Genomic DNA, 26,264 nt, shown 5'->3' with positions numbered 1-26,264 from the left:
GGTCGAGCATAGTCAGTCTTAATAATACGGTGTTTGGTAACGGTCGTTTGACGCACCTTTGATGAGGATGCAAATCAGGCTGCATACTCTTGCAGCGGGGCCCTTGAATTACGATACGGATCTGCAGAGAGCTCCATACTAATACCGATGCAATCGAGGGGGCCGGGCGCAGGGCTCGCGGTTTCAGATGCAAAGCAGGCTGAAAGTTCTTCAAATGTGGTGGCGAAGGCGATCGTCGTAGCACGAAAAAGGTGTCTGTGTTCATTCGAAACATTAGTGAATGACAGATGCTGACTGTCCGTGACGAAGGTGGATGATGCTTCGTACTGCACAGATATCATGTGTAAACAAAAGTGAATGATTTCCCTCGGCTAGCATTGCCCCACACGTAGACGTTTGCAGGCGACACACACACACACACACAAAAACTGCACTGGACAAGGGGGGGAGAGGGGGGGGAGGTGATCGTAACATTGTCCGCGAAAATTCTCAGCGCCGAACAAGACTGTGGAATGGCCGAGTCACGATCCGCGTTCTCTGTTGAAAATCTAATGGTGCGCTGCCTAAGGTCAATAAAAAAAAGGTCAATAGCAGCCCCATTCTCTTACAGAAAATCCACACCAATTATCAAGTCATGCGAACACTCCCGGAGCCCAAGGCACCTAACAACAAAAGCAGTGTCACGAATTTGCACCCGAGCCATGTACTGCCCTATCGGGGCCTTCGTGTCCACCAGTGGTGCGAATTGGTGTGCCGGACCATGAAGTCGTAACTTTTCGAAGAAACGTTGCCAATTTGCCGCTCAAATGACAGAAGTCTGCTCCAGTGTCCACCAACGCACTTAGCTTGTGTCCATCCAAAACTACAGCTATGCCAAGTGACAGGCGGTTCTGCATTTCCTATGTTGTCGTGGTTTTCGTGGGACCCGTGACAGTTTCATCGCGATGACGCCCAGCTACGCCGCCCCCCGGGGTCGCCGTCTTCCCTGGCGGGTGCTGAGGGATCGTCCAGGTGCTCCACGCGAGAAAGTCTGGAATGATGAGCAAAGGCGGCGAGGAGAAGGAGAACGTGCCGCTGAGAAGAAGACACATGGTGCTCAGTGACATACTGTTCGATTTCCCTGGGTCGTTGTCCGTATGGTGGTTGTCGCGCGTTGGAGGGAAAACCCTGAAAGCCTAGTTCACGATAGGGGCACTGTCGAAGGAGATGGCCGGGCTCGCCACAGTGAAAACAGAGGGGTCTTCGATCGGGAGCACACCAGATGTCTGATCTGTGCCGAGGCGCTCGTGGACTCGAGCTGTATTGGGCTGGCTGCACGCATGGCAGGAGATCATGAGACAGGCAAAATTGGCGCCGGAGCTGGCGCAGTGGACAAAGGCGGCGTTGGAGATTGTCGTATAGGTAGAAATGGCACTGATGATGGGGCAAAACGCCCCAAAACATCCGCGTATGTTGTGGTCCTGCCCTCTGCTGGGTAAGACTGTATGTAGGTCATCACCCAGTGACTGAGGCCTCATGGCTTGACGTACCTCGAGCGAACAATATCGGCAATAAAAGCGGTCTGCGGTTGAGGCGCACCGCAAAGTTTTTGCAGTTCATATCACACCACAGAGAGAATGAGTTCGCGGAACGATTCACTGCTTCTTCCATAAGCAGGAGACGACTTAATAAGGGATACAGCGAAAGAAGGTCAATTGTGAGCATTGGCCTGCTGCTGAAGGACCTTATCCATTGTCGATGCTTCGGACAGAAATTCAGCCACTGTTGTCGAGGGACTGCGCACAAGGCCAGCAAACAGCTGTTCTTTTACGCAGCGCATTAAGTGGCACAGTTTCTTGTCCTCAGACATCACGGGATCAGCACGGCGGAACAGTCGCGTCATGTCTTCAACCTATTGTTACGGACGAGAAAGGAGGAAGAAGCGGGCAGTGGCGCGGGCAGGAGCACTTCCGCTAAGCCCGCCAAGAATTCATATAAAGTCATCTCATGGTCATCGAACATCTTGTTCTCTGTTCTCCTCTTTTCATCGGCTTGCCGCTCCGTAACATGTCACATGCCTAGCACTGCGCGGCCACGGCGCTGGGCCGCAACGGCGATGAAGTGGTTGTGGGCGCGTAGAGAGCACTCTTGTTCGAAGAACGCTTCGTGAACGCCTGGAGAACGCTTCGTGGGTCTGCCTGCACGTCGCTTTGCGTCCACACAGCGCCTACTCGCACGTCTGAGGCTCTTTGGGTGGTGACAATATATTGTTACAATCTCATCAGGCATTTGGAAACGAGACTGTAGTGCCCGCTCAGCTCCTTCTCGGTGGTCTGGACTAATGTAGTCCTCGAGAACGCGGCAGTGAAACTCACACCAAGAAGAAAAATTTTCTTCGCGATTCTTGTACCACGTACGAGCTCCGTCGTCGTGGCTGAAGACGTATCTGAGCTTCGCTGTGTCATCCCAGTGATAAAGAGCGGAGACTCGTTCGAACTGGAAAAGCCAGTCTTCTGTGTCTTCCCCAGTTTACTGTGAAATGACTTCGGGACTCGTAGAGTGTGCAGGGTGTAATGAACACTACCTTGAGCAGGGTGTTAAGGGGCAGCTGCAGCGGTCGACTAGGGTTTCTGCGGCGCCGCACCTTGCATGGCTGCTCGGAGAGCATGCCCTGAGATCGACTCCAAAGGTCCGTGTTCGGGTGGCAGGCCGAAGTTTCTTCGGCTAACACGGTCGATTGGTGTCTGAACAAACGCAGAGGTAGAGTCCAGGTCGAGAGGAGTGTGGCGTATAAGTACTGAGCCGTTGCCCAGCAAACCACCACAAAATATGTCCCAAATATTGAAGTAGACATAGCTCGGCTGAGACCCTGTGACCGGTGTTGTTAAATTGTAGAACCCAGAATCCAACTGCGCGAACCTATATACTCTCTCTCTCTTTCTCTCTCTCTCTCTCTCTCACACACACACACACACACACACACACACACACACACACACACACACACACACACACACACACACACACACACACACACACACACACACACACACACACACACACACACACACACACACACACACACACACACACACACACACACACACACACACACACACACACACACACACACACACACACACACACACACACACACACACACACACACACACACACACACACACACACACACACACACACACACACACACACACACACACACACACACACACACACACACACACACACACACACACACACACACACACACACACACACACACACACACACACACACACACACACACACACACACACACACACACACACACACACACACACACACACACACACACACACACACACACACACACACACACACACATATATATATATATATATAGGGGGAAATGAGGGTGCTCGTTATACATGAAGGAAATAAGCCAACAGTCGGCGAGGCCAAGGAAAGCGTTGGGGATGGTATTTTTTTTTTTTTTAATATTTACTTGGATAATCACAGAAATTAGTAATGTAATCTGTTTAGGGGAAAGGTAATTAAACACAAAGTAGAAGAAAAAACAACGTGCCGATGGTGGGAACCGAACCGACGACCTCCGAATATCGCGTCCGGTGCTCTTCCAACTGAGCTACATCGGCCGCTGTCGCCCCTGCTACTTGCTTGGGTATTTATGTTGTCTGTATACGAACCTTTAGAGTGTTCACCAGCGCCACCCTCAACCATAGCGGCGGACGTGGAACGTCCTTTGTTACCGCCGGCGTCACGTAGAACGTGATCAAGAGCGAGGGCGAAAGCTGTGCTAGAACCCTCTTACGCTACCTATGGCTTCAAGACTGCCAGAACCGAGACCCCCGTAAGCTACAAACAGATCAATTAAGGGGAAATGAGGGTGCTCGTTATAATACATGAAGGAAAGAAGCCAACAGTCGGCGAGGCCAAGGAAAGCGTTGGGGATGGTACTTTATGTTTTTTTTTAATGTTTACTTGGATAATCACAGAAATTAGTAATTTAATCTGTTTAGGGGAAAGATAATAAACACAGAGTAGAAGAAAAAACAACGTGCCGATGGTGGGAACCGAACCCACGACCTCCGAATATCGCGTCCGGTGCTCTTCCAACTGAACACGTGGGTTCGGTTCCCACCATCGGCACGTTGTTTTTTCTGCTACTTTGTGTTTAATTATCTTTCTCCTAAACAGATTACTTTGCTAATTTCTGTGATTATCCAAGTAAATAATAAAAAAAAACAAAGTACCATCCCCAACGCTTTCCTTGGCATGCGGGTATATATATATATATATATATATATATATATATATATATATATATATATATATATATATATATATATATATATATATATATATATATATATATATATATATACCCGCATGCTCTCAAACATAAGATTACTACGAGGATGTCTGTTGTTCGCGACTTAGGTGTCCACTTGGACGCTAAGTTATGTTTTACACCCCGCCTTCTCAAAGTCTAGAACAGAAATCGGCGTGTGCTTGGTTCATCTGGCACTCGAGTACGCTTGTGTGGCTCTAATGTTACAGAAAAGCCTGAACGAATCCAAAACCGCTTTGCAAGATTTGATTCTGGCAATTACAACCTCCGTAGCGGTATTACATTGATTAAAGAGAACCTTAGATGGAAAACGCTAGCACACCGCCGATTGGCTGCAAAATTATAACTTTTTTTTTTATGAGGTTACTCTAGTCTCACAGGAATAAACAAACACTTGTACATTTCCTCTACCCACTTCATCTCTAAATGTGCTGAGAAGCTCAAAGTTTTTTTAAACGCGCTGTCGATCTGGTGTCTACCGTAATTAATCGTATCCACATACTTCTACACACTGGAATATGCTGCCCGAGAGCATTCGTGAATGCAAAACGCTTTCCAAGTCTTTTTTGTTTACTTCATTTCTTTGGGCTGGCAATTGATAGAAAGTGCTATCAATTAATGTGTTGCTAATTTTTTAACCCCAGTGCCTTGAAGACCGTTGCCGTCGCGGTGACTTATAGAATGTTGCGTATTTTATTTTATTCCTTTTAACAACTGCGCTTAACTATTTTACTTTGTTCTGATATATGCCCATTTAAAGCATGTCTACCTCCAGTTGCCCCCCTCCTCACCTTCCCTCTATAATGCTATTGAGGGGCAGCAGGCGTTTGTATAAATAATAAACAGTATCGTATGCCCTGTTGTCCTGTACACGAACGTTGTCCTGTCTAGACAGGTTTCAGCATAGATCCGCTTTATGAAATTCAATCTGCTTCCACCCCTCTTCGCAAATCCTCTAAAATGTACAAAAACGATTTGTGAACAATAGCGTATGTCATGCGGTTTGTTTATTTACTCTCCGAGACAATTACAGGGCTGGCTTGCGGACTCTGAGACTAACCAATTTAGAGAACAGATAGGAGTCGCGAGCCCTTGTCTTCCTCTCGTAGTGTTTACGTGGGCCAAAGTGACTGCATGCACCTAACACCTCGGGTCAACCTTGGGGTGCCTGGACGGTCCGTGAATATGTCTGACATGTCCCCCCTCGAACTAAGCCCAATTGTGCGAATGATATGCATGTATAACGCTGAGACACCATGTTGTCTTGATGTATTTAATGAGGGTTTTATTTATTCCAGGCCAAATATGTGGTTCTCACTGTTATGCTTAACGCCATTAGAGTGTAAACTGTTTCTATCATCTATAGTCATTGCCATCGCCCCCATGGTTTTCATTACTCTTTTGCTATTATTTTCTTCTTATTTTCGTTGTTACTTTCTATTTTACTATTCTGAGGGCCTATGGCTGTTAGCGGGCACCTCAAAACGAATAGATATCAAACAAACAAATAAATAAATAGCGAGCAGACATGGGCTGACGGCTTCACGCAAGACCCAAAAACTGCCAATAATGTATTGATTACTGCACTAAATTTTCAACTACCTCAATCGCATTACATCTCCATCAACCTCCATATATAAGGACATTTCTAGAAAGCCTAGTTAAGTTTTGTGAACATAAAAAAAACGTAGTTTTTAATAAGTATAGTTCCCTAACTAAAATAAATGCGCAAAATTATTACAGTTGTGCAGTCAAACTCTTTCTATGATAATGCTTCCATCCTGCGTGATGAGTGCGACTTCTGGCCAGTCCGTCAATTACCAAGCCCTCAGGCACAGCCGTCAGAAACACCGCCGGGCCGGGTGGTCGAAAGCTGACAAAGCTGCTTTTTGTACCCTGCAAGGCAGCGAACAACCTAGGCGCATAGACTCGCTTGTCAGCGACCTGACACAGGCTCCCAAGAACCGCGCTTCGTCTGATGACAGGCGGGTTACGAGGCAACAATGTAGCAGAATAAAACAAGGACAGAGCCCGGGGCAGGAAAAAAAGAAAAGAAGAGACGGTGACCGCGGGGAGCCCTTTTGTCACTGTCACGAAAAAGGCAGGTGGTGCCATGGCGTCTCTCGGAGCCGGTCCGAGCCGCGGGCGCCGGCCCGAGAGACTGGCGCCCAGCTGATTGATACCAGCCAGGCGACACCTCTCGACGCGCTGGCGTCTCTCGCGAGCGCGGACGCACGCCAGCGCCATCCGGGCGTTTTATTTGCTTCCGTTACTTCCGTGCTTTCCGCGGGCGCACGCTTGCGGCCGTCCCAGGGCGACACTTTCGATCAGAGAGTGTCCGTGCGGAAAGGCGTGTCATTAGCCCCCCCCCCCCCTTTTTTTTTTTTTCAATTGGACGAGCTTGCGTGGAAGCGGGCGTCGCAAAGTTGCCTGGCAGGTCGCTCTCCCACTGCGCTTTCCGCCAGCAAGACACCCGCCAGCTCCGCGCTGCCAGTCATCTGGTGCAATGGCACCACTGGCTGGTGCTCCCTTCCAGAACTTGCTGGTGGCACGACCAAGGCCATGAACTGTGGACATGTACATAAACTGACGTCGCTCTTGGAATTTTTGCGTGGTTTTTCTAGTGCCAACAGTCCCTTGTGGGGATTTGTTGGTGGGGTCGAGGTTCGGGCTTCACGAAGCCAATTTCGAAAATGGGCCACCCAAACTTCAGGCGTCGACCAAATCCGTTTTTGTAGTGGCCCAAGGCAGTGTCGAAAGCGCTCTAACCCAATTTCGGGCATGGGCCAAGGCAATTCGTACCCGATCTGAACGAGACATATGAACGCTCAAATTTGTGTAAGATCACTTTTGAAGTTCAAATTTAGGGTGGGTCATGATATGTCCTATACAGTACTACACCAATCATTCCCACTGATATCGTGCAGGGTCACTGCTGAACTCTGCATGCCTACCCATTCCCCCGTTGAGTCCAGCTGAAGCCTCGTGCTCTATCCTGACATCCTCGAAATCTTAATAGGTAGAGTATAAGTGTTTTCGCAATAAAGGAAGCTACCTTCCATCCCAGAGAGTATAGAGTTTCACGAATTATAGAGGCACCGCAGTTGAGTCAGGGTAGCGATCGACAATATCAAGGACTCAGTCAGTGATCAGCCTTGACACAAAGTTTTTAGACTGCTCGATTTAATTGCACCGTTTCATTGAAATCCAGCGCCGATATTCAGCTGTACGCTTCGTATTATTTGATGTAGAACGCAGAACTGATGGCAAACTGGATATAGTCAGCCTGTCTATGTAAACGTCCGCTGTGCGAGCCAAACCGCCAAGGATCGTCGCCCGGGTGATTTTAGTAATCTCAAGATAGCGAGAGCTGACTGTTCGTTCACGTCTGGCAAGTCAGAAAAATGTGAACACGTCTCGGGTTTCTTTCCTCACTGCTTAAAAACAAGCAAGGCTCTGCGACATCATTGCATGACGCCGAAAACTAAAATGGTGTGCGATCGCTTCACTTTCGGCTGTAGTCATCTTGGAGTCAGAAACCAGAACCGTGGCACCATTTACATGTGGCCATAACTTAACTGGGGAAAGCAACGTCCTTGCATGCACATTCGTGGGCTGACACCTTCAGGGCGCCTTAATGGTGCGCCGCTGTGGGACATTTCCCGCTGAGCAACCGCTTCGTTTCTGGCATTGTGTTCGGTCCTTGACTTTATTTTTATGCCGCATAGCTTCGGCACAAGCACAGATAACGAAACCCAGTGCACTCTGAAAATTTCACTTTGTCATCGCACAGGGCCGCTCGATTGCTTCAAGACAAGCTTTCTCCTATCACACGCGAATCCCGGGCGCGAGCTTTCGGTGGCGCAACGGTGCGAGTAATAGCGTCACCGCCGAGGTCTTGACAAGGCCAGCACACCCCAGCCGCCTACGTCGCAATTTCGGATGAGCGATAAACGGCCAGCAAATCAGGGTGCGAGCGCGGATCTGAGTCGATTCATGTGGCTTCCCTTCGTCACATTGCTCATACTCGCAAGGTATATATAGAATGGTAGCGAAGGCTGGGCCCAAAAACGGTCTAGCGCGACAGCAGCACAGCCACTTTGGGGGGGCCGAACCACTTAGATAATGAAATTCAAAAGCACAAATAAAAACGCTATAAAACAACATAAAGAAATAAATATTTTAATGCCACGTTTTATAAAATAGGTAAACTATTTTAGCAAAACATTACTCCGAATTTTTAATTTTTTGCAACGTTCTTGTTACGCCCCCTGTTGATGAGTGTGCGGTGCATTTGCAGCTTGACTTTGCAGGCCTTGTTTCGGCACCCAGCCACAGTGGCCGCGGGAGCTCACGAAGCGGTTTCTTATCGCCAGTCTCAAAATGCCCCTTTTGCGAAGTTTTCGTCGTTCTTGCGAGTCGCGTCTCTGTCACCGTTTTGTAAAATTTGCACCCCGCCGCACCGCTGCGGCAATTTTCTCGGCTTTTGTCATTTCCTTCGACGTGCGGCCAGTGCGAAGTCTTCTTCCGTCTTTGCACGCTTCGCGCTGTTCTTTTGAAGCGCTTAGCGCTTTATTTCAAGATGAGCTTGCGGCGTGTGAAGAAACGATGCGACGTGGCACATTGCGACAGCATGGACAGTGCCGTCGGTGTCAAGCTACACCGCTTCCCGCTGGACTTTCACAGGTGAGCTCCTGTCAGTGTCGTCTGCTACAAGGCGTCTGCTCTAGGTATGCTCCGAATGCTTTCGTTTGGCTGTTCGCTTCTGTTTCTGTAACCAGTTCGTGCGCACGTGGCTTCATTTTTGCGGGGATATTTATGGACTACACTACAGGGCACACACTTTAAGTGCTGAGCTGTGCGAAAGAGGCTCACCATTTGTCTGATTTATGGTGAGTTTCATGCAGCCGGCTATCACCAGCGTTAACTTGATACCGGGCTCTCAGGAGCAACCACGCGCATGCCACTGACCGGAAAGCCAATTTAAAACCAATTGTGCTGCCTGACAAGTCTGAGCACAACACTGTTATAGTTTTCCAACACCGCGAAGCCAATTTGACCGTCGCAACTGGTAGTATCAAAATTCAGCCACGTGTATCTGCGCGGCCTTGAGGGTGCTTTAACTGAATTCACCCAGCAGGAGTTACTGCCTGTCTTCTTATTGCTATTCTGCATATGCATGACCGTTAGGGTAACTTTAAACGCACTTCATTCTCGTCAATCTTAACCATAGAAAAGTATAGCTACCCGCATGCCATGAGAACGAGCGTACATAACCGCACTCTTAGGCGCTGAGAGCTTGGGGCGAGCATTTACTACCGTAGTTCAGATATAATGGAAATATAATTACTGCAGTTAACATTGACAGGAATAATGACGCATTGGCGTTTGGAGTATGCAGTATTCCTTACGGCGCAATTGTGAATAACGTGCACGTTGCATCACGTCCAGGTGCCGAGCGTGGGTGCAGTTCTACCACAACGTCAGCCTGGAGAAGAAGACACCATGGCAGCTGCGAGACTTGCGGGTTTGTTCCAAGCACTTCGAACCGTCTGCGTATCTGTCGTCAAAAAGGCTGCGACCCGTGTTGATGCGCCTACTTATGTCATGTCATGTTTGCCTCAATTGAAGCTGTCTTAGCACTGTCTTCTATGCTTTTCAATTTCCTACCTGGCAACGTTCGTGGAACTGCAGGGCTTTTTTCTATCCGCACTGTGACCATTAAGATGAATAGCCAGCTTAAAGATACTACTGCTTGAGCTGCCTGTGACGTGTATTTTTTGTTGGTGTGCTTTATCACTGTATTTGTTTGGTTGCTGTAATAAACCATGAATATGAAAACCATACTTGCCGTACACTGTATTGCAAACTGTGCACTTGAGCCTGTGCTTTGTGCATCATACCTTGTACTCAAAAGTACTAGTACCAGTATTTCCACCAAGATTTTCACTACGAATCATGCATGATTGTATTCTTAGCCAGCCAAGGTAAGCCAGCGTCTGAAAGTGTTGCTGCCTTTCTATGCTGCCTTCTTTGCCAGTAACTTTCATTGGGTTCCGAATTGCACATTAGCAAGGCCATAACTAGCAGGAACTCGAGCACATTTGACTGGCAAAGGTTGGTGCGCACTGAAAGGCAACCTTCATGAGATACCGGCTTGAAAAGGCGGGTTCTATAAAAAGACCACTTTAAAGTTCGCGCTAAAAACATACGTATGCGTGACGTCATTCAACGTCACTCATACGTAGTTGCCCCCCAATATGGCGGTGCCCATGAGCCGCCATTTTTTGGACCAATGGGCGTCTATGGAACCTTCGCTACCATTGTATATCTACCTTGATACTCGTGCGTACGATTTCATTTGGTGGCCATTTATCGTTCATCCTCTGTGGTGACGTTTCGCTGCTGGAGGCGATGCACATGCCTGGTGAAATTCTCGGTGGTAACGGTCGCAGGCGCTAGCTCCTGTTCCCGCTTTCACCTTTCGGTAAAACATTGCGCTAAATGGGCGAACTTTAATTTACCGATGGGGTCTGTGTGCACAGGTAACCTTCAGCAGCGAGTTAACTCGGTCTGACTAGCCACTCCCCCCCCCCCCCCCCCCTTTTTTTTTTTTTCTGGCCCGCTGACTCCAACTTTCCCAAAATGCTCCTCTGCCGTCCCTCTAATATCTTCATTTCAATTATTTTTACGAACCGTGCAACACAAGCATTTTGAATAAAAAGTAAAAAAATATATATATATATGCAAGCATAAGAGAGTGAAAACAATTGAATGCTGGAAATGCAACTGCGGCTTGGGCTATACGAGGAGGTGCAATTTTGCGAGCATTCCGGTTACATCACGGACACGAATAATTGTAACAAAACATAGCTGTAATGGCACAGATGATTCATACTTACTTGGGAGAAAGAGTTCGTCTTGTGAAAATGCCGCGAACATACGACTTTCTACCATGTGACTGGCTTGCTAATCCTCCGTTCCTGCACCCAAAGCTGGCTTTTCTTTAGGCTGCTGGTGGAGTGGAGGCAATAGAACGATATTTCCTAGCTTTTCCATCTCCCTGACTAACAAAAAGGCGCGTGGCAGTGCTGCCGAACTTTACTTTTGCCGCGACGTCCGTGGAAGAACATCGTCAAGTGTTCGCTAGAAAATGGCAGCCGCATGCAACGCGAATCTGCTGAGCGAGTTCTCCTTGGAGGGTTTCGGATCGCGGCCGCAGTGTGGCGGCAATGGCGTGAAAATCGCTAATATTCCCACAAGAACCTCTCGTCCCGAAGAAGCACTCGCAAAGGCAGCCTCCAAACGAATTCCCGCGTGCTTTTAATCCTTCCAAGACTAGTTCTGGCTGCCAATGGCGCATGGAGCCGATTTCGGGAGAACTGCGAGTTTGGCGAGACAATTAGGGAGTTTATAGGTTGTACTGTGTTCATGATTATTACGCCTGCATAATGGAAAGCTGCAATTATATGAGGCAGTTAATGGTTTCTACACTCACAGTACGCTTTTCGTGTGACATTCCATTGGGAAAGATTAGGAGAGCACAAACATTCGTGAGGAAGGACAAGCTTTCAGTGAAATTAATACCTTCACTAATCCTCACGCGCAAGTGGCTTTGGCTTTATACGGAAGCCGCGTCGAATATTGTGGTCATAGCTAGTGACGAACAGATCACTAAAGTCACTATAATATTGTGCATCCGCGTGGGCATATATATAATAGCTCGTTCTTCTAGTTTGTGCTTGATTATCTTTCCCCTAAGCAGATTACATTACTCATTTCTGTGATTATCCAAGTAAAAATTAAAAAAAAAAAGACATAAAACATAATCCCCAATGCTTTCCTTGGCCTCGCCGACTGTTATCTTTTTTCCTTATATATATATATATATATATATATATATATATATATATATATATATATATATATATATATATATATATATATATATATATATACAAAATCATTCCTATGTGTTCCTCAGCGCGCTTGTGAGTGTGTTTTCTCTGCATTTCTGCATTCACTGTTGCTGTTGGTGCTGATCAGGTATTAGTCATTCGGGTGACATTCCTGGCACTCGTGCCTCTGCTCTTTCCCCTCGGGGCTCAGACTTGTTTAGTCGCCACGATCTGTCTTTCCTACTCGCATCACTGCCTCTCCGTCTGCGTAGCACTAAGTGCTCGATACCCAACGGGGGACTCTGCGGCCGCTGGACAGGCCGCATCCTGCAGTCCGCATCTTTCTAATCCCATGCAGTAGAGCTAAAAGTGATCATACTCTCTCTCCGCCTGCTACTGGCGCGCCATGCAGACCAGAAAGACGCAAACGACATCGCATTAGTGGCTACTGATGAAACAAAGCTCCCACAACTCTGGCGCTGCTCTGTCGGTGCAAACTGACCCGGCGCTGCCCGTAATTAGTGCAGAGGAAGAGCTGACTCAGCGCAAACATTCGCGGAGGCGGGTGAATGCATTTCTGTGCGTGTGTGCCTCGCTCGGCGCGTGCTGGCGCATAAAGGGCAACAAAGCAAGGAATCCACAGGCACACCCACTCAAAGCAGACAGAAGCCCGGCGCCAAAGCGTCACGTGTGCGCTGCGGCGAGAAGGGCGGCGCTGCCACAGCGCCGACGGCAAATATACTGCGCCCGTCCCGATTATCCAAAGCCGCTGGCGTGAGCCCGGGCCGACTCCAGTGCATCAACCGCGGTCGGCGTCGGAGAGGAGCGAAGATGCGCCCTCGATTCAAGGCACGCCGCCAAGCCAGTGGCAGAATTCTTCATTCGCATATAACGTTTTGCTAAGTACTTGTTGCTTTTTCTCTGGCACTACCGCTCCTTCGTGCCACAGATCGCTAAAAAAAAAAAAAAAAAATGAATGCAAGAAAGACGCTGACCTCGCGTGCGCATCGAACAGCACGCCTGCCTCCCTTTTTAACGTCGCTCATCGGTGTCGAACTTTCTTTGCCTGCATGTTATTTTTTTTATTATGCACGTTATTCCCGCCATTTCCTTACCCTTTTTAGTTAGCGAAAGCACGCTAAAATGTTCTAAATTATTTGTTTTGGCCGTAGAATGGTCAATACATTTTGCCCCGTGTGAAGAGAGTCAGATGCTACATGACGAAAATACGTTTATTCAGTTGTATGTATTAATAATTTCAGAATAGCGATGTGTTGAACTCAACAAATATTGCGTAGCGTGTAACGTTCGAAACGAATAGCCAGGACGTAGAGCACCATCAGAGAGACCACAAATAAACCGCACGTGCCACATCCCTGCCCTATAGCAATTGAAATGATTTCAAAGGTGAGACAACTAAATATTGCTGCAGTAAAGAAATATCAGATGGAAAGTGCATTGAAGGCACACAAGAGGAGGTGCATGTAGGATAAAAAAGTGATGAACTGATTCATAGCCATCCGAAGTAATTGCGCAACTTCAGTAAAAACGCAAAACCGCGCTAATGACGTGCGGAGCTCCCGAAATAAACAAATGCGGCGTCATAGAACAGTATCAAAGTAGCCGCGCTTGTTACGTTTTCTGCCTATAGCACGCGAAAAGGTGGACTATCTAGAACCCTAGCAGGTGATGTACTATCTAGACTATCTAGAACCCTAGCAGGTGATGTAGAACTGATCTGAAAGAAATAGTACAAGCAATGGTTGGTTTGGTTTGTGGTTGGTTTGTGGGGTTTAACGTCCCAAAGCAACTCGGGCTATGAGAGACGCCGTAGTGGAGGACTCCGGAAATTTCGACCACCTGGGGTTCTTAACGTGCACTGACATCGCACAGCACACGGACGCCTTCCTTTTCGCCTCCACCGAAAAGCTGCGCCGAGGCCGGGATTCGATCCCGCGTCCTTGGGAACAGTAGTCGAGCGTCGTAACCACTGCGCCACCCCGGCGGGGTAGTACAAGCAATGAGAAAAATTTAAGTTCGACTAAAAAAAAAAAAGGTCATGACAACAAAGTTGAGGTATTTAGGTCGTTTATTCCGATGGCCGACCTTGTTTCTACAATTTCATACGCTGCTGCATTTCAGCTCTTGCAGCGGCAAATTATCGCTCATTTTACGCCATTGTTTTAACAAATCTTCTTCCAGGAAGCGATAAAAGAACGTTTGTTCAGCCCCATCGGGTGGTGCAGTGGTAGAGCGCTCGACTAGTGTGCCCAAGGATGTGGGATCGAATCCCGGCAGCGGCGGCCGCTTTTCGAACGAAGCGGAAAGCTAGGCGCCCGTCTGCTGTGTGATGTCAGTGAACGTTAGAGAACCCCAGGTGGTCGAAATTTCCGGAGCCCCCCACTACGGCGTCTCTCATAGCCTGAGTTGCTTTGGGACGTCAAACTTCCTAAGCCAAGAGAACGTTTGTTAGCGTATCTTTCGGAATGCAAACACTGCCGTCCGGACCGGATGCCGTCCGTTGCTTCGCCCTCACAGACAGCGCATTATATATCGTGTCACTTGGGGCCCAATTCTAGTGGACAATTTTTTTTTTTTTCCCGTAAAGCAGTCATTTCAGCTCTTCACGTGTGCAGCAGGTTAGTATTGCACGCGTTCACTGCGCTTGGCGCACGTAGTACGCGGAAATCCATGTGAATGCTTACATCACAGGGCAACGGTTTCACTTTACTCTGATTTTTAGCCTTCATTAGTGATGATTCATCTTCGATGAATCATAATTATTTATGTATTTATATTGTCTTCAGGGTACAAGTGTATGTTAGAGAGGGAAGGGACGGATAAAGGATATTTACAACGGAAACAAAAACGGTTGAGAAATAAGTGCATACAAAACCCCTGAAAACAAGTTCACTGCTGGAGTTGGCACACAAAGAAAAAAAAAAAAATGGAGCACCAAGGAACAACGAGGTACAAAGTGTAGTTTCCAGAGGACGGCATTGGTGTTAAAATATCCCGTCAAAAACATAAAATGTAAGAAAGGAACGCGGTCCACAATCAAGATAAAATAAAAAGACAACACAACAAGTTTGAATTCTAAAAAATAAAATGAAGTTTTGTAACAAGGATTTAAAAATTGTTTCATCAGTTATACTTGTTAGTGATGACAGATTATTCCAGTCATGACAGGTCCGAACAAGAAACGAGTTATAATAGGCAACCATGTTTCAGTATGAAATGTCTACCTTTCTACTGTGGTTACAGCAAAGTGAGATTTACGATGGTAATTGAATCCATAAGGAGCGCAATGCTGTATTGGGGTGGTATATTTTATGAAACATTTATAAGTGGGATGGCTTTCTTCGAGTCGATAGGAGCGGGAGATGTATGCTTTCATATTGGTAACGCTGACGGTCCTTTGATAGTTGTTTAAGATGAATCGGGCTAGGTAATTTTGTATTGCTTCAAGGGACTGTATGAGGTTTACTTGACCGGAATCCCATACAGATTATGCGTATTCTAGTTGTGAACGGATGTAGGTTGTGTACTTAATAATTTTAGTGACGATGGGGGGGGGGGGGGGGGAGAGGGGGGGGGTGCAAGTAAGAAATTACGACGAAAGTATCCAAGCGTATGATTGGCTTTAGCAATGATGCGATTAAAATCTGACTTCCAAGATAGATTATTGGTAACTATTACGCCAAGGTAGCGGTATAATTTACACACTGTAATGAGACGGTAACAAGTATATACCTGGGGTTTGTGAACTTAGTTCGAGATACCCTCATTGATTGGATACGTTAATGTTTAACGGCGTGCACCATTCGTAAGTACTACTCAGGTCATTCTGAAGTATTAGGACATTGGAATTATCAGTAAGCTGGCAAACACAACCATCAGCAATTAGACAAATTTTGGAAGAAACGTAAGAAGGCAAGCCATTTATGTAAATCAAGAATAGGTGCGCACCCAGAACTGACACCCTGCCGAACGCCGGAGTGAACTGGGACCGAAAGTGAGCTGACTTCATTAGTAGTTGCTAACTGAACGCTGGACGTGAGGAAAGCGGGAATCCAATCAGTTACTGCAGGGTAGATGTTTAGGAAGCTTAGTTTATGAAGAAATAGTGCGTGGTTTACGTAACTTGTCGAAAGGCTTACAGAAATCAAGAAAAATAGTCAATTGAAACGTTAGAATCTAGATAGGCATGCAGATAATTATAGTGAAGGAGACAGGCTGAGTTTCACAAAAGCAATGTTTACGGAATCCATGCTGCGAACTTGAAAAACAAAATTGTCATTCTCGAGACAATTAAGATGTGTGTATATAATGTGCTCTATGATTTTACATGATATGAATATAAAGGAAATGGGATTGTAATTGAAGGGGTCATATGCTGGTCCTGACTTATGGATGGGGATTACTTTTCCAGATCCCAGTCAGGACGTACAGCGCTCCAATTATGTGATAGTGAAAAAATTTGCCGGCGATTACGCTACTTCCTAATGCGAAATTTGAGCGCAGCTCATCCGCTGTTTTACCTTTTTCGATAGATTGAGGCAAACATTTCGAGCAAGACATGTATGTACTATTACAGACAAATATTTTATGTTTCACACATATTCCTTCAAGAAACACTCCATTAACAGTTCGTGACTGTCATGAAGGAAGCTTTGTGGTCGGAGAAATGGAGAGAGCAATTAAGTTATCGGGAGGCTACGGGAGGCAGCGCGTGGGCCCATAGAAACGTTGCGCGGCGAAGAGACTAATGCCACAAGCTGCAGACTAGAAAAAAAAAAAAAAAAAAAAACGTTCGCAAATGTCTTAAACTGACTTGCAAACGTTGTAGCCAAATTTAGCAAGTGTCTCATCGAAGTTCTAGCAATATATGTTTTAAAGAAAAATGAGAGCGGGCTAGATCCGGGCCAGGCCTTTCTCGAAAGCCAAGGGACGATCGATAGAGCTCCGGACTATCAAACTAGCCGCATATACGCAAACTACGTCAACATATGATGCTTTTCTCTGTGAGTGTGTGAATGTTTGGTTACTGCATAAGTTAGCCTGCAGTTCGGTGTAGGCGCCCAAATTAGTCATGAATTATTATCTTAGCAGTGTGTACCCTGTGTGGTCACGTCTTCCACTTGAGCTCTGAAGCGTGCCTTTCATAATTGATTCACAGGAATAGAAAGGCGCAGTATCTGTCACACTTGGTTTTGTAGAAACCTGAATCATGCAGTAAGGGAAGGAAGGAAGGTGGGAGTGAAAGTAGAGCTGGTTACGAGGGACAACGCCGACACCGCGAAACCCAGGAACGGGCGCCAAAGAGCTGCGCTCTAAAAATGCACTATAGTATTACTGAACAATATTCCCCTGTATTTTGCCCCCCCCCCCCCCCCCCCCCCCCCCCCAAATAATATTGATCTCATCAACTCCGGAAGATGCTTTGGGTTTTAATTTATTATTATAGCTTCGGTACTTGTTGAATCAAATATTATGAGGTCCATGAGCTAACAATTCGTATCACTGACAATTGACATTTAAGTGGTGAGCATAGGGGGCAAAAATGTCGGAATGAATGTGTTGTTGAGTGCCTTTAAACATAGACGAGGCGGCAGTGTGTTCCCAGAACTTGAGTAGTGATAAGACATTCTTGTTCGTGTTCCCTAGTCTAACACCCCAAAATTGCTTTGGATTAGCCTTCAGTAACTGTTGAAGAGTAGTGCATAAAAGTGAAAATTTAACTGACCCAGATGCGATGTACGATTCCGCCGCTTTTTCATATGTTAATCAATCAGTTAGTTTTAAAGAGTGTTTAACCGAACGAAATAAACGCTTTTCCTTATTTGATAACCTATTTAAATATGTGTTTTACCAAGGTGCTTTGTTGCTAGTGTAGGCAGTTCTATGGGGAACGTATCGGATGATTAAGTCAGAAATTTTATTTTTGAACATGTTCAACCATGGTGCGATCAAGTTAAGATGAAAAAAAAAAACAGAAATACATCCAGAAATGAGCAAGGTTCACTGATGATGGCTGTGTAGTCAGCTTTGTAAAAATCACGAAAGTTTCTTTTTTGTCTACTTGTTTTTGTTAGTGTTACAGTTAGCGTGAAATGTAAGATATCATCATCTCTCAGCCCAGGCAGGTGCGAAACCGTCGATAATTTGTCTCTTGATGTCGAAAAAATAAGGTCGAAAAGTGATGTATTTTGTGCTACACGTGTAGGAAGACTAACAACCTGTGATAAGTTGAAGTCTGAACGAACGAAAAGAAACAGATTAGACTAAGCGGACGACTGATTAGAAAGTAAGTTATCATGGGACCAGACGATATTTGGAAAATTGAAATCCTTCAGGAGTAAAAGCTCAGCTCCAGGGAAAAGGTAGAAAATTTTCATTTAGAAAATAGTGTAGGTTATCGCAAAATTAAGTGTCAGCCGAGGGAGATCAGTAATATATGTCTATAGTATTACATTATAAAGTTAAGATTTGAGCAGCACCATATTAGCTGTGAATTAGTAATAACAGTAATAACAGCTGCAACAAGACAGTCGATGCATTCATTAAAACAGCTAGGACACCGCCACCAAGTCTGCGCGTTCGGTCACTCCGGAACACAGCGTATCTATTTTGGCAATTAAGCAGTTCATTATTTGTTATTTTGGTATTTAGCGACGTTTTGGTTGATACAATGATACCAGCATTACAGTCTTTGATCATCGCACATAATCAATCTTTTTTTGGGTAAAGACTACGGATGTTTGTATATGAAACTGTACAGTTGAGACTTTTCGAAGCGCCTCCCCTTTTTGGAACCTAGCTAGTCGGTATCACGTGACCAAAGCGGAGAGTTTTGTCATGCGTTGATCGAAAGTGCACACGTAATTTACTGTGCAGACATGTCGTATTTGAGGAGTCCCATAGGAAGAAACAAAAAAGCAAGCTCGGGACAACAGTTTCAAACCAGCATCGTTTGGTTTCCGTAATGTGGCGACAGCGTGGCCTCAGTTGGCAGGCAGCTTATTGGGCGGTCAGGTTGCGCTTTTAAGCCAATCTCTAGAATGTGCAGTCCTTCGGAACATTAGAGCTGCATTAAAAATGCTACTGACGAGAGAGAAAGCTCACAATCCGCTGATCGGCGCAGCCACACCTGCAGTGACTCGCCTGCTATACAATGCTCATTTTTATCCGAGTGACGCTCCTATGGGAGCTCTGCTTATTTTTGACAGCGCCTGTACAGTGATGATCCGAGTGAGCGAAACACGTATGCAAATAATAACTAAAGGTATCAAAATGAGTTATGCATGGCAGAAATGTATCTATCATTATTACAGCAAGAGCTGAGCACTGCAATATTACTATTAAATGCCGTAGTCGCTTAAAAGCGTTTCAATACTATGAAGTAAAAGAGACTCAAATTCCGTCGGGTGGCAATGCTGCTTTTCGTTACCTGTCACGCTGACAGTTCGAGGAAATTTAGCCGACGTAGTCATCTTTTTGACAGCTCACCTGCAGAGTTGACGAAGTATGAGAGAGAAAAGCTCTGAACATGGGCAGTAGTAATAAAATTGTGCCACTAATTGAGCAGCATATTAAAGCTTTTTAGTTTCCGAGGGAGTGAAAAATGCATCACGATCAATTTGTGGAAATCGCTATCAATCCTGGCAGCGGGAATTCAAGTGCCATTCTCATAACAAGGTGCGCGCAAATTCACCATGAACTTTCCTAAGTAGCCTCATTTTTCAAGCTTGAAACGTAACCTAATTCCTTGACAGACCATTAATTTGCGGCGTGTTTACGACAGAGTGAAACTTTATAGGCTTCGTGTGGCGTACAAAATAGTTCGCAAGCACCCGAGCCAAATTACAGTACCTACTTCACAAATTCATGATAAGCGCTTTCACCCTTGATTGCCAAAGCAATCAATTTCCTCTGAAAGTCTTGCCATCGACCTGCTAACATGAGGCATTTCCAGAAAGGCCATGTTTTACATAGCTGAGAACTTCCGAAATGAAATAGGTAAACTGGCGAAGGTAAATGAACATGTACGCAAAGTTCTGCCTTCTGCATGCCCCAGATTTCCGGAAGAACTCTTCCAAATAAAGCGGGGAGGAAATTAACCAAGGGAGCCGGCCGAAGTGCACCTGTTGAAGGCTCTATACTGCTCGCCGTGCAACACGTATTAGCAGCGCTAAATCAGCGCGTTTGTTAGTTTTATTCGTTCTTAATGTTTCGTTGATTAAGAAGACAGCTGTTCACAAGGATGTCGCAACAAGTGGCTGCCGCGTCTTCGGTCATCCATACCAAGCGAAAACTTCTCCAAGTGGCCAGAGCAATCAGAGTTATGAAAATGTGGCCACAGGGCCCCCATGATGAAGCTCAACCCTGCCCATACGGGCTTAATTCGGATTGGGCACTCTCAAAGGGAGCGAGCCGTGGTAAAGCTTCTGTTTCTATCCTTTTGTTGAGCTGGTATGAGGATTCGCGCAGCTCCTTTCTTTTTTTTTTTAAGGCGATAGCCTTTAATGGTTCATGCTCGCTGCGGATCGTGCCCGTCCGTCCATAACGCTTCCGTTACGTTGGAGGCGGTAGCTGGCAGCTGACATTGGCGAGCACTAACTGGACGCAGGGCTTCCTGACATTACGTTTGGCAGGAGCATGCCAACTCGAGCCTCTCCCTTAATATGGGAGAGTGATATCACAATCAGCCTGCCAAAACCCTTGCATTCACGTTATCCCTATACGTCACGCAGGCACGTTCATACGGCTCGGTTAAAGCGGGGCTTTATATGTTGGCTGGTAGCTTACGCTATCGCGTCATCGCGAAGGTGGGAGTGAAAACAGAGGGGGAAAAGTTGCCGTAGTGGAGGGTTTCGGACCACCGCGCAATTAAGGCTTTCGCCTCATCAGTTTTGTGATCCAAAGTGTCCCTAGAATGTTTTTTTTTTTTTTTCATGCAGTAAAAATATTACAGGGAGTGCCATTCCCTAGGACAATTAAATATGCTATTTCTGAATGTGGAGCTTGTGAAGTACAGCGGCGTTATTGCCAATTATTAGAGAAGAGCGAGCAAAATGCCGCGTGAATGCATTATACTTAAAGGACACTACCTACCACCCTATGACTGCAGTACTCAGCGCTACCGTAGAAAGCTCCGCCTATTACGCACGTTTACTGATGTAATCTTGTCTTAGGCTACACCAGTATAAGTCCTTTTTTGGGTCTCGGCTGCACATTTCTGCGCGTTCCTAGAGTGAAAATTACTCCGCTGAAGTGTAAAAAGCATGAGCATATGTGCGACAGTCTATATGGAGTTTTTCATTGAATAATAGATGCTGAAAAGTCACTGCCGTCCTATGACGAACGAACGCAACCCCCCCCCCCCCCACTTTCCAACACACACACACACACACACACACACACACACACACACACACACACACACACACACACACACACACACACACACACACACACACACACACACACACACACACACACACACACACACACACACACACACACACACACACACACACACACACACACACACACACACACACACACACACACACACACACACACACGCACGCACGCACGCACGCACGCACGTACGCACGCACGCACGCACGCACGCACGCACGCACGCACACACACACACACACACACACACACACACACACACACACACACACACACACACACACACACACACACACACACACACACACACACACACACACACACACACACACACACACACACACACACACACACACACACACACACACACACACACACACACACACACACACACACACACACACATACACACACACACACACACACACACACACACACACACACGCACGCACGCACGCATACAATATTCACAAACCCATATCCCTTAAGTTTTTGCAGCAAAACACTTTTGCAGGTTAACATATAAGCACCATCACAGGCGAGGTAACGCTTATCAAGATCCCACAGTCATCGCAAACTGTAAGACCTGCTTGCTATCTATTTAAGAATCAATTATCGCGATAGACTGACCCCGAAGCTATGCGCTTGCTACACTTTTGGTTTCGAAAAGTGAGGGCAGGTTGAATATCTCCCGATATGTTTGTATTGTGGCTTGCTTTATTCTTATTTTCGATTTATAATCACCACTTTGCTAATGAGCTAATCAGTGTGAAATTAGCTGAGTATTTGCATATGTCATTTACATAAACATATATAGGCTTTTGAGCCAGAACTTAGTGCGCACATTAAGTTTTCTTTTTCGAGAAATCTTGAGCAAGTATCTCTGACTATACGTGAATCTCAAAAAGAATCAAAGAAATACTTACTCCAGCCCTGTGTGTCGTGTGCATAAAGTGTGTGGGTAAGAATATACTTATGCGCTGTAATCAACAATGCGATGCCAAATGCGATCACTAATAGCATCGGTCACAAAGCTTTCGAGGACGCTTGCAATTTTAGACAAAACACGTAGTGGAGCGATCAAACTTCGCAAAAGCCCCGCCGCGGTGGTGCAGTGGTGAGGGCTCTCGACTACTGTGCTCTTGGGTGCGGGATTGAATCGGGGCAACGGTGGCCGTTTTCGGTGGAGGCTAAAAGCAAGGCGCCCGCGTGCTGCGCGTTGCCAGTGCACGTTGAAGAACCCCAGGTGGTCTAAATTTCCGGAACCCTCCACTACGGCTTCTCTCATAGCCTGAGTTGCTTTGGGACGTTAAATTTCATAAACTAAACCAAACTAAAAGTTTGCAAGACGCGAGTGTGCAGAAACGTAATTCGGCGCAGTCACGTAATCCAGTCGCCTGAAATTTGTCAAGGTACCGTAACGGAACGTGCATGCTGTGTGGGTATTGAGGCAGTAGCTACAATAAACGTTTTCTGAAGACAGGCATCTTGTAAACTTTTGATTCCGAAGGTACTTGGACATTATTTCTCGATTTATTTTTTAAGCTTTTAGTTTTAACAGGAGCTGTGGGCGGGCTAGTTGGTGAATGTCTACTGTAGTCATGGTGAAATTGCGCAAAAAACACGACACAAAAGTAAGAGGGACACGTAGCACGGGACGAGCGCAATCCCGTGCTACGTGTCCCTCTTACTTTTGTGTCGTGTTTTTTGCGCAATTTCACCATGACTACAGCTTTTAGTTTTATTTTCGAATGATGTGAAAAAAAAAAAATGACGCAAAAGGGAAGGTTATCAGCAAATGAATATAATTCAATGAGCAAGAACTTGTCAGAAATCCTACCCGGGCTCCCCGGCTGTGCCGTCACTCGCATTTTGCCACCCACGGTTAATCGGGCGCCAAAAAAGCATCCTCGTGTGCTGGCTTAATTGTGACACGAGCGTTGGTTTGTTTGGCCTGCGTCGTCAGGTGGCAACGACCGCGGGCGACCTGGCGCGCCCGGCGCGCCAGCCCGAAGTGTGCGCAGCGACTCCGCATCGACACCACGCCAGTTGGAAGCCTTGAAAGCCGCAGAACCAACCCGCTCGAACGGGAACTTCTCTCGCAATTGGTTGGAGCCCCTACGCTCTGCCAATTGCGATACCCAAAGCGCCCACGAATCACAAAATTACCTCGAGATATTGCAGATTCGGTCTAAGGTGCTCGCTCAATTCTCGAGGAAACCCGAAAAAAGCGTGGGGCTCTCGGAATCCTCTTTACCGACTAATATGTGGAAAGGTCAGCCTTAATCAGGCGCCTCACTTCATGCGTTCTGAGAAAAGAATGGCACTGTCGGAAAGATCACTGAAGAAGCTAGCACAATGGGCACCACCTTCTCCAGTAGTGTCTGGGCTAAAAAAAAAAAAAGGAATTAAAGCACAGGTGGAATGGCTGCCTTAAAGAAAACGAACGCAAATCCTTAATTCTTCCTTTTCAAGTTTCTTTCTAGGACGTAAATTGCTATAGGCGCCTTCTGCTCCTTTACCCGAGTCGCGCTTTGCGCCCGTCACAAGCTGCACTGGCTGCCGCCACGAATTCATCTTCGACCTCTCCCCTTTTCTCCGGCCCCGTCGTGCTTTGCGACTGCACACCCTTCACCAAATGCAGACAGCGGGAACCCTTCTGGAGGCTTCGATGCAGTCGGCGGAGTAAATAAACCGGCATTGTTCTCCACCAATGGCAGGTCCGGTCTCATCCGAGAACCGTCGAGCGAAAAAGAATTTTTTTTTCTCTCTCTCTCTCTGTCGTGACGGCTCCATGCTTTTTCGTGCATAGATCGATTTCGTCGCGGAAAGTGGCATGAGATAGGCAATGGTGGGTCGTTATTTTTCACGTCGGCTTTGCAGTCTAGGAGCTGCCGAGCCTGATTTTGTCGCTTCAACCATGGCAACGGTTGCGATGGGCGCATTGTTGTCAGGCATTGGTCGTTTGTTCCTTTTCACGCCTATCGGAACAAGAAATCTATGCTTATTTATAATGAATGCCAAAATGACACGAAAGCTCTGTTTTCGGGCCAATGTTGTTCGCGCTAAAAGAATTTCGCGTGTGAATCCCCACGATGCGCACCGTACACGGGCTAGACTATGTTCAACTACCCATGTTTCCACACGGTGCACCTCTTCTAGCGACCGCTTTCGGTGCTTTTGTCAATAGAAAGGCTGTCTTCGAACTTGCGGCTCTGTGCTCAGTGGACGAACGAGGATGGAATTTTCAGACTCCTACGATGGCGCTCACCTCAGCTTAACGCTTGTGCTCTTGTGTCTTTAGTTCACAACGCACGCGACAGAAGCTGGCAGTGCGACGGCGTCTGCAAATCGCCGTAAAAACGGCGATAGAGTATAACCTTGAGTTCATCCGGAACTGCATTTCCCGTCACATTGCCACAACACTCGCACGTAACTGAAGGAAATGCGAAGCGGCAAAATGACGTGCCATTCTTCCGAAATGAGTGCTGTAGTTTACTACGAAACGGGCCAAAACAAACACAAGCAAGAACGGCAGCACTGCGCCAATGCAGCCTACATTGTGCTGCGCGCTCCGAATTCCACGCGGTGGGAAGCGAACAAAGCGCCCCACATTTCATCGAAGCAAGCATATCGTAGCGTAACGGTGGCGCCCCAGTCGCGGGTATCGGACTTTGGAACTGTTTTGTCATTGGCAAAAGTGCTGCTGCAAAACACCTCCATGCGAGAACATGACGAGGTGACCAGGTGAAGACATCCATTGATTTAATAGAAGGGTCCAGACTGGCTGTACAGCATGAGTGACGGATGCCGTTAAAAACGCAGATTCTAATGGAAACATTGCAGAGGTTTGACGGCGATGCACGGGAAATATATCATATAATCTCCAGGTAACTTTTAACGAGCGCACACAAGAACAAAATAAAATAAAACTGCAGGATGTTTTGTGAACTGTACTGGAGGGCGGCTTTCTTAAAAATTAGCAGCTCTATGATTTGTTGAAATGGCTTATTCCTTGACAGTATATGTTATGAAATAAATATGGTCGCCTATACAATGCAGAGTTTTTAGATTATTTGAGAATTATTTTGCTTTAAGAATTTAGGAGTTCGATCCTGTATACTGATTCTTATTATCACAGAGAGAGAAAGCGGTGTCAGTCACGCATCGCAAACAGATATATGAGCTCGCGATAAACAAACGTTGCATCTGCTGATAATTTTAGAGGAGTGCTCACTTTCGTTAACTTATTGTGGCATAGAGGGGACAGTGCAGTGGATACCAGTAAGACCTTATACGTTTCTAAAGTTCGTGTAAGTAACCTTCTCGTTCACCGGAGTTTCTTCTCCTAGTCGTCCATTTTTTCAGGGCTGGAGCCTGAAAGGCAGGTAAATTTAGTGGTCGTGTCACTGCTCGCAAAAATAGTCAAGCACTTATTATAAGTAATATAATGCAAAGGTTTATTTCTTTGCACACACGACAGGGTTTTGGTACAGCCCCAACCCTGGCTTGTGTCCTCGTTTTTATTTCGCGCCGTGGAACTTTTCCTTTATTTAGAATGCACAAACTAGCCCAGCAATTTGTCTTACTCT

The 26,264-nt window shown here is 46.4% G+C and overlaps 2 protein-coding genes across 2 annotated transcripts in view; one reads left to right on the top strand and one right to left on the bottom strand.

Moving 5' to 3' along the window:
* Window positions 1–26,264, bottom strand: part of LOC146206435 (uncharacterized) — a 422,112-nt gene that overhangs the window by 381,241 nt on the left and 14,607 nt on the right. The window lies entirely within an intron of this gene.
* Window positions 8,776–10,235, top strand: LOC146206436 (52 kDa repressor of the inhibitor of the protein kinase-like). Its single transcript, XM_084587030.1, has 2 exons — window positions 8,776–9,037; window positions 9,803–10,235. The coding sequence occupies exons 1-2, from the start codon at window positions 8,934–8,936 to the stop codon at window positions 9,978–9,980; spliced, it is 282 nt and encodes a 93-aa protein (XP_084443156.1). The 5' UTR covers window positions 8,776–8,933; the 3' UTR covers window positions 9,981–10,235.

The sequence above is a fragment of the Amblyomma maculatum genome, chromosome 1 (assembly GCF_055883805.1).
Source record: "Amblyomma maculatum isolate TAMU_Amacu chromosome 1, ASM5588380v1, whole genome shotgun sequence".
Lineage (NCBI taxonomy): Eukaryota > Metazoa > Arthropoda > Arachnida > Ixodida > Ixodidae > Amblyomma > Amblyomma maculatum.
This window is presented reverse-complemented; position numbering and strand designations above follow the sequence as displayed.